Source organism: Thunnus albacares, chromosome 6, assembly GCF_914725855.1.
Source record: "Thunnus albacares chromosome 6, fThuAlb1.1, whole genome shotgun sequence".
Lineage (NCBI taxonomy): Eukaryota > Metazoa > Chordata > Actinopteri > Scombriformes > Scombridae > Thunnus > Thunnus albacares.
The window spans coordinates 228,762-245,000 of NC_058111.1; the positions used below are offsets into that span (position 1 = coordinate 228,762).

Sequence of the window (16,239 nt, forward strand, 5' to 3'; positions counted from 1 at the left end):
TGATCACAACACGATTTTAACAGCGAGGAAGTTCACAGAAAAGCTTCTGTAGGTCTGCTGACTGTCCTAAAACATGATCCGCCAGATCTGAGGAGTCGATTCAAACACGAGCCCATCGAGGAGTTACGGACATAAATGACATTCACAGACAGTCACGCATCGTGTAGCGAAACAGTAGAAACAGCAAAGAAAAGACAAATGTGGTGAAAGTTTTGAAACTTTAAAGCAGATAAAATGATCAGACACAGTTACATCACTGCAGTAAAATATTGATCTGATTGATGACGGATGGTCCTGAGTGTTTGTGGTGTTTGCTGAGTCTCTGACTGGCGTTTCCACTCAGCTGAACATTTAAAAGCGTATAAATGTGTTTTTGCAGCAGACGTGTTTGTTCTGAGCATTGAGTGGGCGACTGTGTTTAATGGAGATATCAGCGAGTGCTAATGAAGTCTGTTAATCCTCTGAACGCTCCGTTAATTCCTGGATTCTGCCGTTGTGTTTGTAGAAGATGAACGCCGGCGGCGCGCTGATTGTTTTATTGTTCAGACTCCATTTAAAGTCAATCAGCTCTAATGGACGTTTGTTTAACATTCCTTCATCGCCGCGCACACAGCTGTCAATCACACTCACACAGAGAGCATCATGGGAGCTGGGGAGGAGGGGCCTGAGCCTTCAAAAGAGCAGCACCGTGAGGAGCATCAGCAGAGCCAGGACCAGGACCAGGACCAGAACCAGGACCAGTACCAGGACCAAGACCAGAAGAACCAGAACAGAACCAGAACAGAACCAGACCAGCAGACAGCAAGAAGGTAAAAGCTGGACTGAATCAGCTGGAGGGCAGTTAAGGTTTAGGTTACATTAAGGTTACATTAAGGTTACATTAAGGTTACATTAAGGTTACATTAAGGTTACATTAAGGTTACATTAAGGTTAGATTAAGGTTACATTAAGGTTACATTAAGGTTACATTAAGATTAGATTAAAGTTACATTATGGTTAGATTAAGGTTACATTAAGGTTACATTAAGGTTACATTAAGGTTACATTAAGGTTAGATTAAGGTTACATTAAGGTTACATTAAGGTTAGATTAAGGTTACATTAAGGTTAGATTAAGGTTACATTAAGGTTAGATTAAGGTTACATTAAGGTTACATTAAGGTTACATTAAGGTTGAGGTTAGGTTAGGGTTAGTTTAAGGTTGAGGTTAGGTTAGGTTACATTAAGGTTAGATTAAGGTTACATTAAGGTTACATTAAGGTTAGATTAAGGTTACATTAAGGTTAGATTAAGGTTACATTAAGGTTACATTAAGGTTACATTAAGGTTGAGGTTAGGTTAGGGTTAGTTTAAGGTTGAGGTTAGGTTAGGTTAGGTTACATTAAGGTTAGATTAAGGTTGAGGTTAGGTTAGGTTAGGTTACATTAAGGTTACATTAAGGTTGAGGTTAGGTTAGGTTAGGGTTAGGCACCAACCCAGTAAGAACGTTCTGTCCTCTGTTGTCTCTTCTTCTCTGTTTCTGTCTTGTGCTACAGTTCTTTTTCTCCTTCTAATATTCCGGCAGACATGCAGTGCGTTCGGTGTCCCGCCATCTTGGTTCTCGTGGCGTTGGTTCTGGGTGTTTCCTCGCAGCCCGACAGAGACCAGGACGAGTACCAGAACCAGGACCTGGAGCTGGAGCTGCGTCACCACCGTTTGCTGCAACGAGCTCGCAATGCTGGCCTCCTGTCGCAGGTCAGAGCCAATCAGAATGCTCCATTTCTACTGACCAAACGACACCGTAACAGCTGATTTTTGTTCTTAGATTTTATTAAACAGCTGCAGACTCCATTTTTTTAAAGTTTCAAACATTTTGGGAGTTTTAAGTGAAAATAAGGTCAGAAAAATGACAAACTATTAAACAGACGAGTGATAAAGTCAGAACAAAGCGAGAGATCAGAGATCTGCAGCACATCTGTAGTGTCAGGATGAATTTTATTTCTGATAAATATAACTTTTAGTCTGATTTAAACTTCACATAGAAACGTTTAGTGCTTAAAAAACCAAACCAGGTGAAAGTGAAAACCTTCTCGGACACAAAGATGAGCTTTCAGAGTTATTAGATGTGTTTTTAAGAGAAAAGACTTCAAGTCAAAAGAAGTTGACCAAAGTGATTTACAGAAAAATGTAAAATACAAATTAAACAGATTAAAAAGATCCCCTCCAGACATGTTTTGAGATTTATATAAAATACTTTGAATAATAATTTGTATATATTTTTCCCACAAAAATGTTCAATTACATGTTAAAATCCTTAAAACAGCTTCTGCAAATATATTTCATGTCTAAAGTTTTCCTGCTGGACACCAGATGTTCCTCCTTCACTGTAAACATCTCAGTGTTTCAGCTCAATACTGAACCACGATTTGTGATGTCACAACTCCTGCCCGTAGACCCGCCCCCCCTTAAAATCTGGTTTTCAGTGAGCTCAGAGAAACTTTCCTCCTTCATGAAAACAAACATCTAGTTGAAGGAATATATAAAACATATTTTAATCATTTTGCTCATGCTATAAATGAGGGTGATTCTGTAAAGATGGGTCTGATGGGTCTTCAGCTGGTGGTGATAGATGGGGAACAGTGAAGGCAAACTGGTCCACAGTCTGGAAGCAGTGATGGATCTCAGGGGTCTGGATGTAGAATACAGACTGAGGCCGGTGCCGAACCATTCAGAGCTTTAAAAACAATCAAAAGCATCTAAAAATCAGTTCTATTTTTTTTTATTCTGATGACTGAATGTATCTGTTTCTCAAGTTTTACTGTGAGGGTCCAGAGAGGTGCGATATCAGGACCGAGCACTGAAGGAAAGTTTTGGCATCTAGCATTTAACATCATCACTTCAACGATGTTCAACTGGTTTGTTGGTAAATAGACGTCAGGTAGTAAGTAATAGACATCTGACAAAAAGCAGCTGATTCTCTAAACTGTTTCCTTGTGATACACAAATACTGCGTCAGTTTGACCCTGCAGACTTACCGTAGATATCAAAGCATCATCTCAAACCTGCACAGTGAACACAACTATAAAAATGAGAGTCTGGTTTCAGACAGACAACAAAACACCTGTTCTCACCTGTTCTCACCTGCTCTCACCTGTTCTCACCTGTTCTCACCTGCCTTCACCTTCTCTCACCTGTTCTCACCTGTTCTCACCTGTTCTCACCTGCTCTTACCTGCTCTCACCTGTTCTCACCTGTTCTCACCTGCCTTCACCTTCTCTCACCTGTTCTCACCTGCTCTCACCTGTTCTCACCTGCTCTTACCTGCTCTCACCTGTTCTCACCTGCTCTTACCTGTTCTCACCTGCTCTTACCTGTTCTCACCTGCTCTTACCTGTTCTCACCTGCTCTTACCTGCTCTCACCTGTTCTCACCTGCTCTCACCTGTTCTCACCTGCTCTTACCTGTTCTCACCTGCTCTCACCTGCTCTCACCTGCTCTCACCTGTTCTCACCTGCTCTTACCTGTTCTCACCTGCTCTCACCTGTTCTCACCTGCTCTCACCTGTTCTCACCTGCCTTCACCTTCTCTCACCTGTTCTCACCTGCTCTCACCTGTTCTCACCTGCTCTTACCTGCTCTCACCTGTTCTCACCTGCTCTTACCTGTTCTCACCTGCTCTTACCTGTTCTCACCTGCTCTTACCTGTTCTCACCTGCTCTCACCTGTTCTCACCTGTTCTCACCTGCTCTCACCTGCCTTCACCTGCTCTCACCTGTCAGGAGTGGAGTAAACGTGCTGTGGAGGACCTGCTGGCTCAGATGTCTCTTCCAGAGGCCGATGCCCAGCGGGAGGCTGAAGTGGTTTCCATGGAAACAGGAGGAAAGATGAACCTGGAGCGGTCTGTCGACCCCCCCAACAACCTGCCCCCCCGAGAACGCAAAGCCGGCTGCAAGAACTTCTATTGGAAGGGCTTCACTTCCTGTTAGAGCCCCGCCCAGGTACCTGCCTGTCTGTTAGAGCCCCACCCAGGTACCTGTCTGTCCGTTAGAGCCCCACCCAGATACCTGCCTGTCTGTTAGAGCCCCACCCAGGTACCTGTCTGGCTGTTAGAGCCCCGCCCAGATACCTGCCTGTCTGTTAGAGCCCCGCCCAGGTACCTGTCTGTCCGTTAGAGCCCCACCCAGATACCTGCCTGTCTGTTAGAGCCCCGCCCAGGTACCTGTCTGTCTGTTAGAGCCCCGCCCAGGTACCTGTCTGTCCGTTAGAGCCCCACCCAGATACCTGTCTGGCTGTTAGAGCCCCGCCCAGGTACCTGTCTGTCTGTTAGAGCCCCGCCCAGATACCTGTCTGTCTGTTAGAGCCCCGCCCAGGTACCTGTCTGTCTGTTAGAGCCCCGCCCAGGTACCTGTCTGTCCGTTAGAGCCCCACCCAGATACCTGTCTGGCTGTTAGAGCCCCGCCCAGATACCTGTCTGTCTGTTAGAGCCCCGCCCAGGTACCTGTCTGTCCGTTAGAGCCCCGCCCAGATACCTGTCTGGCTGTTAGAGCCCCGCCCAGGTACCTGCCTGTCTGTTAGAGCCCCGCCCAGGTACCTGTCTGTCCGTTAGAGCCCCACCCAGATACCTGTCTGTCCGTTATAGCCCCGCCCAGGTACCTGTCTGTCTGTTAGAGCCCCACCCAGATACCTGTCTGGCTGTTATAGCCCCGCCCAGGTACCTGTCTGTCTGTTAGAGCCCCGCCCAGCTGGTGCTCTGTGTCTCACCTGTTGACCTGTTTTTCTGTTCCCAGCTGAGGCCACGCCTACACTAGACCAACCGACCAATCCCAGAGCACCTGACCTTCACCTGAGTAACTCGATGGACCAATCAGCAGCTGTCTGGCTGCGTGTACCTGAATAATTCATGTAATTATCAATTAAAAGGAGAAATCAGACATGTTTGTGGCTCCGCCTCCCTTCTGTCCAGAGTTTATTCCAGGTGATTAGATTACAGATTACAGTTTACAGATTATAGATTATCATAAATTATAGAGTATTATAGATTATAGATTACAGATTATTATAGGTTATAAATTGCTGGTTATAGATTACAGATTATAGATTAAAGATTATAGATTAGAATGACAGAAATCAATTCCTGATTGATTTTTATAACTGATGAATCTTTTTATTGAACCACCAGTTCAGGAAACAAAATAAGAAAATCTACAGAAAAAACTTTTCAGATAATCAAGCAAATAATCAATAGATCGATCAATAATAAAAGTAGTTTGCAGCTGTGATGGATTGTTTATCTGTTAATCTGTCTCCGACCGGGATTATCAGTGTATCAGAGGAGTGTTTATGGTTCTGTGGCGCCTCCTGCTGCTGCTGACACTGGAACTTCAGACACAATGACCAAAACCTGAAACTCACCTTATCTCACTTTTCAAACACTACACACAATTCTCTACATTTGGCACAATATTCATTGATGAAATCTCACAACGCTAAAGTCAAACCACCAATCACACCACCGACTCCTCATATGGACAAACTGCTGTTGCTTTTCAATTAGCAAACACAGCTTCAGCAGTAAAAGGTGAATAACTCTCCTGTGTTGGAGAACGATGGATGCCAACTTTGCAGAGAGAAGCAGAGCGAGAGGAGTGAGAGTCAGAGGAGGACGACCGAGACCACGACCTGGGAGAGACTCTGACCCACGTGGTCAGTGGCGGTCAGTGATGATGAGGGAGGAAGGACTGAGAGTCCAGACAAAGACATGAGAATAGGTAAGAAATCTGCTCTCCTTCCTGTAGTGATGCACATCAAGACAGTCATTACTGCTGAATACTGCAAAAATATGTTTCATGTATATATGAAATAGGGAAGTGTACTCCCACTTTTACTATATTGTTCTAATAATTACAGAATTTTACAGTATTATACATGTATATTTTACAGAACTGAAGGACTATTGTGTCGTGGTGTACTGGTGTACTGGTGCACTGATGCACCAGTACACTATATAGACACATTACTGTATTGTAATGTAATGTTTTGGCTGTTTCAACCTCACAAAACGGCGGCAGCGAGGCAGGAACACCATCGGCCAGCGTGCCGTTGTTGAGGTTCCTGGCCAGCGAGGCGCCTCCTCCATCACTACACTACAGCCCGGAGCGGACGGACCAGGTTTCCACCGGGCTGCTCTGGTCCCCAACTGGTTCATCAACCACCCACGAGGGTTTTTTCAGCTTGGTGTTGGAAGGTTTATGAACACAGGCCCCATGAGCGCCTCCTACATGGAGGAAGCATGTGGTGATATAACTGCTGAAGCATCTCAGGGCTGAATCCATCATGCTGCTGCTGCCTGTGGACGAGGAAACCAAAGGCAGGATGCAGCCAAACTTTATTTTTCTTTACAGAATGCAGAAGGCTTATGTTGTTTTTGTTCTGTAAGAAGAACACTTTATAAATGTGTCTGTGTTTGCTGACATGTGTTCAGTGTTTCAGAATAAAAACACATTCTACTCTTGTATTTGTGTGTTTTATATTTGAGTATGAAAACATAAGTTTACAACATCCTGCTGTACCAACAGAATGCAGTGTAACAGTGAAAAGGCCTAATGACAAGATTATCATTGAGCAGATCAGTGTTCAATCGGTTCTTAGAAATGTTTATTCATTTGATGTTGTGTGAGAAGATATAAATCAGTTTGCTTAAAGCTTTGTCTTCTCTCTTCACTTTAAATCATCCAAAAACAACCAAAACATGAATGAAATAAGAACAGAGTCCAGCAGAGAGTCCACGTGTTTACGTGATCCATCCTCCCATCATGCATGTTCCACGTTCCAGCATGCAGGACAGCAAGGACCACTGGGAGTGCTGGGAGAAGTGGAAACAGCAGCAGGTTTCAGTGTGTGAACAAACAGAGGAGGTTGAGTCTAATTAACCTTTAATGGAGATCAGAGAGAGAAAGCAAATATTGACTCATCACACTGAACACAGCTGTGTGTGTGTGTGTGTGTGTGTGTGTGTGTGATTACAGTGAAATATTTAACCAACACTAAAAACAGCACAGGAGTTTCTTTAAAGAACCAATCAGTGATGAGGAGGATCAAACGCTGTATATTCATGTTCATATATACATTACATTATATTCCTCATATACAGTATGTACATTATACATATAAGGACGTAGAGCGGGTCGTCCACCAATCGGAAGATCAGCGGTTCGATTCCCGGCTCCTCCGGTCCGCATGTGAAAGATACTGAACCCCGAACCCCCTGCTGTCAGTGCCATCAGTGTGTGGATGTGTGTGTTAATGGGTGAATAAGGCTTGTATTGTAAAAGCACTTTGAGTGATCAGAAGACTAGAAAGGCGCTATATTAGTGCATTTACTGTACCATCTAAAAATCTCTGGTTTTTGTGTCAATATAGCAGCAACACAACATCAGGTTAACTTCAGCATTGAGCCAGTGTTACACACAACAAGCTTTAGCTAAAAACTGCCACAAATGTTTTGTTTCTTCTACAAAACAATTTGAATATGACATTCAAAAGATACACAAGTTATTAACAATCAATAACAACATGTTTAAAAAAAGTACAATCTCACAGTCTTACAGTTTAATACAGACGTACATGTGAGACTGATACAACACGAGTAGGGATCCAGTCAGGAGACAACATGAGTAACAACAACACATCCCTCTTTCTTTCTGTCTCTCAACCCGACCGGTCACAGCAGACGGCCGCCCACCGAGAGACAGGAAGAGCTGTGTATCGTCAGCATAGCAACGGTATGAGAAACCACGGGAGCGGATGATTGCGCCCAGTGAGTTGGTGTATAATGTGAAGAGAAGGGGACCGAGCACTGACCCTTGAGGAACCCCTGCGGATAGTAGAGCTTTAGTTTGGGTAAATAATAAAAAAATAATACTAATACTTTGCTCAACACAACATTAGCACAGTATTGTGTCGCTGCTGCATCGACCCAAACTGGGTAAAACTTTAACTTTATATACTGTACGTATATATTAGGGATGTGCAGCCCAGTATTTGTATTTGTTTCTGTATTTGTTGAAGCAGCAAAATTATTTATATTTGTATTTGTATTTGAATAAAAGTGGAAATAGGTGTAAAAATCCAGTTTTGTTTTTATTACGCTTTTAATTTTAAGATATTAAAGAGTGTATTAAAGTGTTCATGAATAAACTACCTTATGAAGGACGACGTCCCCACACCGGGTCTCTAACTGGAGTCTCCCAGATCAGAGACGACTGCGCTGACTACTGAGATAAAACTTTACTCATCGGCTCCCTGCAGACAGACCTCTACCTGTTTATACACCCATAACACACAGACAGCACAGCCTGTAACATGTAGAAGAACTTCAGAGGTGATTCTTGCTTTGCACTTTTCATTTATTGCCTGTTTTTTTACAACCTAACTTTGTGGAAAGGAGAAGAGGAACAACAGGTTAGGGAGAGTCTCTTGGGAGCACTTTGTGTGTGTCAGTAGTTCAGCTTTATCTCTGGCTGACACCCCCAACTCCAGGACTGATGTCCAAATCAGGAAATGTGCGTCATGTAGCAGGTGGATGTGACTCCCCTCACTGAGACCTGCTGATAGACGTCACAGCGGAGCAGAGGAGAGACACTGAGATAGTGATGTAACCGACCTGCACGCTGGTATCTGACATGTTTTTGTGTTCGTAAAAAACCAACTATTTGTGTTTTGACGAATAATGTATTTGGATTTGGGCACACCCGTAGTATATACAGTACATATATACATAATATATACACATTATATATACAGTATATACATGTAGGACTCATGGTTTCTGCTCTCTCTGTTTTATGTGTTCCTGTGTTTTATGTTCTGCTGTTGTGATAATAGTTTGAGCAGCAGGGATGGTGTGTTTGTTTTCTGGGAAATTTAAAAATGAAAAATCCCAGCAGGTCGTCTCCTCGGCTCTCAGAGTTTATTCTTCCAGTAAATCCCAGTTGTCTTTATTAAAGAAGGGTGGTTTCTGCTGTTAGAACAGAGCTGAGAGGAAACATGATGTTAGAGAAGAGACACGTCAGCTGTTTGTTATCTGCACATATATGAATCATATAATGTTAAATAATATCATGTCTGTGTGTTTCAACAGCTGCATGCTAATAAATATATACATCAACCATTTCTAATTTTATTTATTCATTCCTTGTATTTCTTGATATTCGGATTGTAAATTGATTATTGAACGATCCAGTTTATGATTAGAATGTTTTATAAATACAGTTTGTCTCAAATCAAGCTTTAGTTTCTACCAGAAGCTTCATGTGACTGAACAGAAACGATGATAAATAAAAACAGACTGTAATAAAGGGAAAAACTAGAAAAGGAGCACTTCCTGAAGAAAATGCATGTGATTGCTGTCAGCTGACGAGCTGATTAGTTTGGTTTTGCATTGATGTGTCTTGCAGTAGTTTGAGTAGTTGGTCAGTGTAGTGTAACATTTGGGTTATGTTTGCATTTGATTGCAGTTATTTGTCCAGAATCCATCTCATAAAGTCAAAATATAATTTCTAGAGATATTTGGTCCATCACAGTTCATTTGCATGTTGAAGTAAATATTTGTTGCTTCTGTAAATGATGTTATTAGCACACTGGAACTGGAAACAGCTCATTGGCTTAACGTACGTTATATGTCAAACTACGAGTGTTGTTTTCATGAGTTCATAAAGGGCTGATAAGCATGTGGAGACTGAATGAAGTTGAACATTTAAATGGTGTTTCCACTGCATTGTATGTACTAGTGCAGCGCCTGTTCAGAACCGGCCGATTGCGTCAATGAATAGAAAAATTAATAGTTAATGTGAAGTGTGAATGAGTATAAACACCAACAACATGACAGTGACTGACATTCTGTCATATACAGATGTTATAAATAGAAAGTGCAGCAAGGGCTGCATTTAAATACTAAAGCAGATCGATCATATTGGGCTCTTAGATTGTTTATTTTCTGTGCCTTCAGTTCAGATTTCAGTGGATATTTTTTGTGCTTTGTCTGCAGTGATGCTTCACAGTCGTCTCGGTCTCGGAGCAGATTGGTTTTAAATAGGCTGTGGAAGTATTTGCTCCGTTGTTTGATGACAGTCACTGTGTATTGGGCTCCGAGTGCTACCAATATGTGGTTGACTTATGCTCAACAATGTACCTGAATGCCTCCTGTGGAGTCACTTCCTGTCTAGACATGGGGTCAGAGTGTCCATTCTTGATTAAAAGCTTTACTTTTCTCTTTTTAAAGCACTTTGGGTACTGTGTTTATCTGCCAAAAATAGACATTTTTATCTTGTTTTAAGCTGCATTTTTACATTATACTTTTAGATCCAGGTTGTTTTATCTATATGTTTTAATGATGTAAGCCCGATCAGATCAGCCTGTCGGATCAACCTGGCTAGTTTTTAGCACGGCAGCTAACTAGCATCAGCGGAACTCGAGATACCGATCATCAGGAAGCTACAACCACTAACTGAAGCCAATATTCCTCAGCGGGTCCATTTGTTGGACCTCCCGTTAGTCCTGGGTCCGCTCCTGGGCACCCTGTCCCATCACAAGCCGTGGACGCTGGTCGGAGCTCGTAGCAGGATAGGGAGGCACTCTTCTCACGCAGCTCCTCGCTTTGACATCCAGCTGGAGAATAAATACGACATCTTCGATCTGCACGACTTTCCACCTCTTCTGGCTGAGGAGCCCCGGTCCCGGTCCCACAGCCAACTGTCACCATCAGTCCCTCCACCTGCCAAACCCGAGCACTCCTCCCACGTCAGGGCGCGCCGCTCCACGCCGCAGTTCACACCAGCGCCAAGGAGAGCTCCTGCCCCCCCTCTCTGTACAACCTTCTCCATCACCGCCGTCATCACGGGTGAAGTTTTCCCCTCCATCCGCTCCACCTCCGACCACGCGTATTATCAGTTATCAGCAACTTCCTGTTTCCCTGGAGCTAAGGTGACTGACATCATGGAGAAAATCCCCATCATCCATTCACCCATAATGTTGTTCTCCATGTTGGCTGTAATTCCCAGTCACACCTCAGAAATACTGAAACGTGACTTCAGTAAACGTCTTGGTCCATTGTAAGCAGCTCTAGAGCTCAGGTCCCTTCCCCCCCCGTAACCGCGGCGTGGGTCACTTCAGCTGCACGTTGCAACCCGGAAAAAGCTTTTGTTGACAATTTTAATCTCTTTTGGAATCTCTCAGCTTTCTTTTGTCGTGATGGTTCCACCCAAACGGCCTGAGCTCACTCCCTCTGACTACCTACCGCTCCATGTCCTCACTGGGCAGAAATATATGAATTACAGAATTCAGAGAATTTTTTATCCTCCATCATGAGGTTGGATAAAGTTATTACAGTTGGTGATTTATATTCGTGTGGATGATGTCACTTCTTAACGTCACTGAGTCCTTTACTTTTATTCAACACACGTCTGGGTCCACACACATTAGGGGGCATGCACTGGACCTTGTTGTAACACATGGTTTATCTATTGACTCTGTTTGTTCTTAGGTGCTGCCTGTTACCAACTATAGTTGTGTTTTGTTCAACCTGTCTTTTAACTTAGATTCTCTGCCCAGTAAAAGTTTAAAATGCTCTTAAATCACTTCACAGCTGAATAGTTTTCTGCAGCTTTTAACCCAAGTGCAGTGTCTCAAGCAGACACAGATTGTCTGGTCCAATCTTTTAACTCCCATTGCTCCACCATCTTGGGCAAAGTGGTTCCTTATAAATGGAGACCTGTTCCCTCCATAAATTCATCTCCGTGGTTAAACGCCACCAGTCATTGTTTCTGACGTAGATGTCGGAGGGCAGAGCGACTCAATGTTCACCGTCTCCACTTCAAAGACCTTTCAACTGAGTTAAACAACATGATTAAAGATGCGAGGGCTTCTTATTTTTCCAACCTTATCTCCACCAGTAAACACAACCCAAAGTCCTGTTTGACACTATTAACAGCATCGTCACCTCTGGATGTGCCTGTCTGATCAAATAAGGACTGCAGCAACTGTCTTTCCTTCTTTGTTGGTAAGATTAGAGATGTCAGAGCTAGCGTTATTCTCCTCTCCACTTATGCTTTTTGGCCGTCACTGATCTGGTATGAGATCCTCCTCCGCCCCCGTTGACATTTTACCCAGTTCTGTGCTTAAAAATGTATTTGTGTCTATTGGTCCATGCCTGGTTTCTATTATAAACAGCTCCCTGCAATCTGGTTGTGTTCCAGCTTACTTCAAACATGCAGTTGTTAAGCCCCTCCTGAGAAAAATGAGCCTTGATCCATACAGTCCCAATAACTACAGGCCTATATCCAAGCTGCCTTTGATTTCTAAATTTTAAAGAAAGTCGTTGCCAAACAGCTCACTGTTGTCTCAACTGCACACAACATTTTAGATGAATTCCAATCAGGTTTCCATCAGAATTCCACTGAAATCTTCTCAGAGTCTCCAATGACATATTGATCTCAGTGCAGCTTTTGACACTATGGATCACAGAATAATGATTGAAAGGTTGGTCCAAATGGTCCAAAATGCTGCTGCAGGCTGCTAACCAGGTCCAGCAGGACGACTCACATTACACCTATTTGAAGTTCTTTACATTGGCTTCCTGTCAGGTTTAGGATTCATTTTAAGGTTCTTGTTGTCACATATCCCTGCACGGACAGACACTCGAGTACATGAGTCATCTTATCTATCCCTGTATCACCAGTAGGTCGTTTAGGTCTTCCGACCAGGACCTACTCTCGCTCTCGGCTGAAAACTAAAGGTGATCGTGCCTTCACAATTGTGGCTCCAACACTATGGAACTCTTCCTTTACACATACGATCTGTATTCTCCATACATGCTTTTAAAAAACAATTGAAGACCCATCGTTTTAAATTGGCTTTTGTTTCATCTTGAGTTGTGTTTGATGTGAAATGATTGTTCGTTTGTTTTCTTCTTGACGTCTCCTACTGCCTGTGTTTTGTTTTTATGTTAACTTTAACTTCTGACATATGTTTATATTGTTTGTATGTTTTTATGGTGTTAATTTTAACTTTTATTCCTGTGAAGCACTGTGAAAGGTGCTATACTAGATAAACATATTATTATTATTATTCTACTTCTCTCTGACTTGTCTCTGGTCTCTCTGACATGCTGGAGTCAGTCAGCAGAGCTCTGAAGTTCCTTCCCGCCCTGCACAGAGCGGAGCAGCTTGCTGATCGCTAGTTTATTCAGTGTGGAATCGATTGCATGAACAGTTCAAGAGATACGTGGAGGACATACAAAGACTTTAGTAGAGAGATGGGCTTCATGAGGAGGAAACAGGTGACAAAAATGTTTTAAATCATGTTTTTCTGCAATAAGTCATTAAATATGCCAATTTATGCACATTTTGCATAAATCTACACATAATTCTGCACAATTTGATATAAGAACGGCGGTATGTGTTGGTTGAACAGTTTTTGAGTAACTGACAAGCAAAGAAATGTACGGTATAATAAAAATATCTATAAAGTGCATTTCCTGTGGAAAATGCGTGTGAATGCTGAAATAAATCACAAAGCATTGCTGAAAATACTACAGACTTATTCAGCATCCCCATCTGTACAACTCTGCTGAGTTTAGTTACCATGGTTACCATGGAATATTACATTTCAGAGATACTTCATGGACTCGTGGTTTTTGGACTCTTGGTGTTTTTGGTCTTCAGGGTTCTTGCGTTCACTGTGTGTCTGTTTAATTCCAGTTCTTCTTTATGGTTGTTGAGCCTGTTGAGCTTCTGTCACAGTATGGTTCTGTTTCCCAGTTCCACCACAGACCCTCAGCTTTTTCCCTGCGATGTGAAGTCTGGTCTGAGTGGGACATGGACAGATAAGACAGGTTGCAGATTATGTTAAAGGACCACTTGAGAGACTATTGCTCATTGTATTTAATCTTTGTCCTGACATTAAGTTTGTATACATGTGCTCTATTGGATGAGCATACAGAACTGAACTGTAATACTTTTGCCTTCATGTGATTCAGAATGAGTTTGTTTTTATGAGCAGTGAATGTGTTCCTCTGAGCTTCCAGCTTTCATGCTTTTCATACAGTTTTCATTCTAAATGGTGAGTTGGTTGTTGGGTTGTGGAAGAGATTGTGGAGAGTTTGCATATCTTAGTTTATCTTGCAGCCCATTTAGCTCTGTACAGTAGTACAATGCTTTAGTTTGCATGTTTGCACTGTTTCCCTCCTGTCTTCCTTCCCAGCCTACTATTCTCTCTCACTTTCCCTCCACACTATAAATGGATAAAATGCTTGTGAGCATTCACACTGACAGTATCACTATGCAAGAGAGCATGAGTGTGATTGCTGTACAGCAGCAACCTCTCTGATGAATGAAGAAACTTGTTCATTAGTTTTTAATGATTGGTTCCACATGTTGAACTTTACCAACACACAGCAGCTCATTTTACACACAAACACACAAACACAACAACACACACTGACATAAAAACACAAACTTGTTTGTGTTTGAGTGAGAAAAGTATTGAGGACATTTGAAGGCTGTAGTCACTGAATACTTTATATGTGAAAACAATGCAAATGTGTCACAGTTTGCTCCATAAGTGTTGCTGTTGTGTCGACTGTGTGAAGAGTTTTAACATGTGAACTCAGTATTGATCCCTGCAGGTAACTGATCAGAAACAACTGTAATCAGAATGAACAGGTAACACTGATTCTGTTTGTAACAGAAAACCAATCAAATGTGAAAGGTGAAACACGCCTGGTCCACACGAGTCACATGATGATTTTATATGTTTGAATCAAACTCAGTTTGTACATGTGAACAATCAGCAGCTGAACATCGACACTAAAGTTTAATAAGTAAAGTGCAACAAGCGCTGAAACTGAAACCAACTGACGATAATTGAAAACAGATTAAACTGTTATCAGGTCCAACAGAGTGTATGTGTGTGTGTGTATGTGTGTGTGTGTGTGTGTGTGTGTGTGTATGTGTGTGTATGTGTGTGTATTTGTGTGTGTGTGTGTGTGTGTGTGTATGTGTGTGTGTGTGTGTGTATGTGTGTGTATGTGTGTGTGTGTGTATGTGTGTGTGTGTGTGTGTGTGTATGTGTGTGTGTGTGTGTTTGTGTGTGTGTGTGTGTGTGTGTGTGTGTGTATGTTATCTCAGTCTGTCAGCTGGTTGGTCACAGTTTGTCACTCTGTTTCCACGGTGATGAGGTCATCTCCTGTGAGACACTGAGATCTACTTATTACATTAGTATTATTGTCGTTGTTGTTGTTGTTGTTGTTATTATTATTACAGTCACACTGATGCAGGTCTCAGATCTCTCAGCTTGTATTTCTCTGCCTCCTGAGCTTTCTACCTTTTCTTTGTGGACTTCAGTTTATTTATAAAACAGAAGAAGAAGGATCTTCACAGCTATAAACTGTCCAGAGATGTCGCCCTGCTGTTGCCTCCAACACACCTGAGACATACAAGTTATTCCACTTCCTGTTGTCACTGATAACCGTGCTGCTGTAACAGTAGTGATAATATCACTTTTTATAAAATATTAATATAACTGTTTTGTGAGAAGAATCTTCTGCTGTTGTTACAGAACAAATGTGTTTCTTGTGTCAGACCCAGCAAACGTGCCCGTGCAGGCCCACTGTGGGTATGTGTGGGTTTACTGTGGGGAAGTGTGGGCAGGGCAAAACCATACTAATCCCATGTGGACCCCATGTGGGTAAACCTATGTGGGGCCCACAGCAGTTTTGCCCTTTGGGGCCCACAATTGGACTTGCCCACAGAAAGCCCACATGGGCTCCACTGTTGGATGGCCCATGCAGGGCCTACAGCAGTCTTGCCCTTTTGGGCCCCTATCATGGTTTTCTGTGGGAAACCCACTGTGGGCTTGCCCATAGAAATCCAACTTGGGCCCCACTATAGGATGGCTCATGCAGGGCCCACAGCAGTTTTGGCCTTTGGGGCCACCATGATAGTTTCCCGTGAAATACCCATTGTGGGCTTGCCCACAGAATGCCCACATAGACCCCCCTACAGGTTAGCCTCTGCAGGACCCACAGCAGATTTACTTCTTCAGGCCCCAATGAGGACTATCCCCCCTGTAGGATGTTTATGAACTCTTGTATGAATTAACATTATTAAGGTGGCTCCCCAGCAAACATGCCCCCTTGGGACCTATGTGGGGCCACTCTGGGAATAAAATGAGTCCCGCAGGGGCAGCCCACTGTGGGCCTGTTTTGG

At 42.9% G+C, this 16,239-nt stretch overlaps 1 protein-coding gene across 1 annotated transcript; it reads left to right on the forward strand.

Annotated features, from left to right (window-relative positions):
* Nucleotides 1–4,912, forward strand: LOC122984227 (somatostatin-2-like). Its single transcript, XM_044354560.1, has 4 exons — nucleotides 1–809; nucleotides 1,564–1,733; nucleotides 3,757–3,975; nucleotides 4,765–4,912. Exons 1-3 carry the CDS (start codon nucleotides 509–511, stop codon nucleotides 3,961–3,963), a joined length of 678 nt encoding a protein of 225 aa, XP_044210495.1. The 5' UTR covers nucleotides 1–508; the 3' UTR covers nucleotides 3,964–3,975; nucleotides 4,765–4,912.
* Nucleotides 4,913–16,239: the final 11,327 nt, after the last annotated feature.

Bases quoted from the DNA above. Each gene is read 5' to 3' on its own strand.
- LOC122984227 (XM_044354560.1), top strand. From the start codon at position 509: ATGAACGCCGGCGGCGCGCTGATTGTTTTATTGTTCAGACTCCATTTA. The intron at 810-1,563 runs GTAAAAGCTGGA...ATATTCCGGCAG, and splicing joins GACCAGCAGACAGCAAGAAG to ACATGCAGTGCGTTCGGTGT. The intron at 1,734-3,756 runs GTCAGAGCCAAT...CTCACCTGTCAG, and splicing joins ATGCTGGCCTCCTGTCGCAG to GAGTGGAGTAAACGTGCTGT.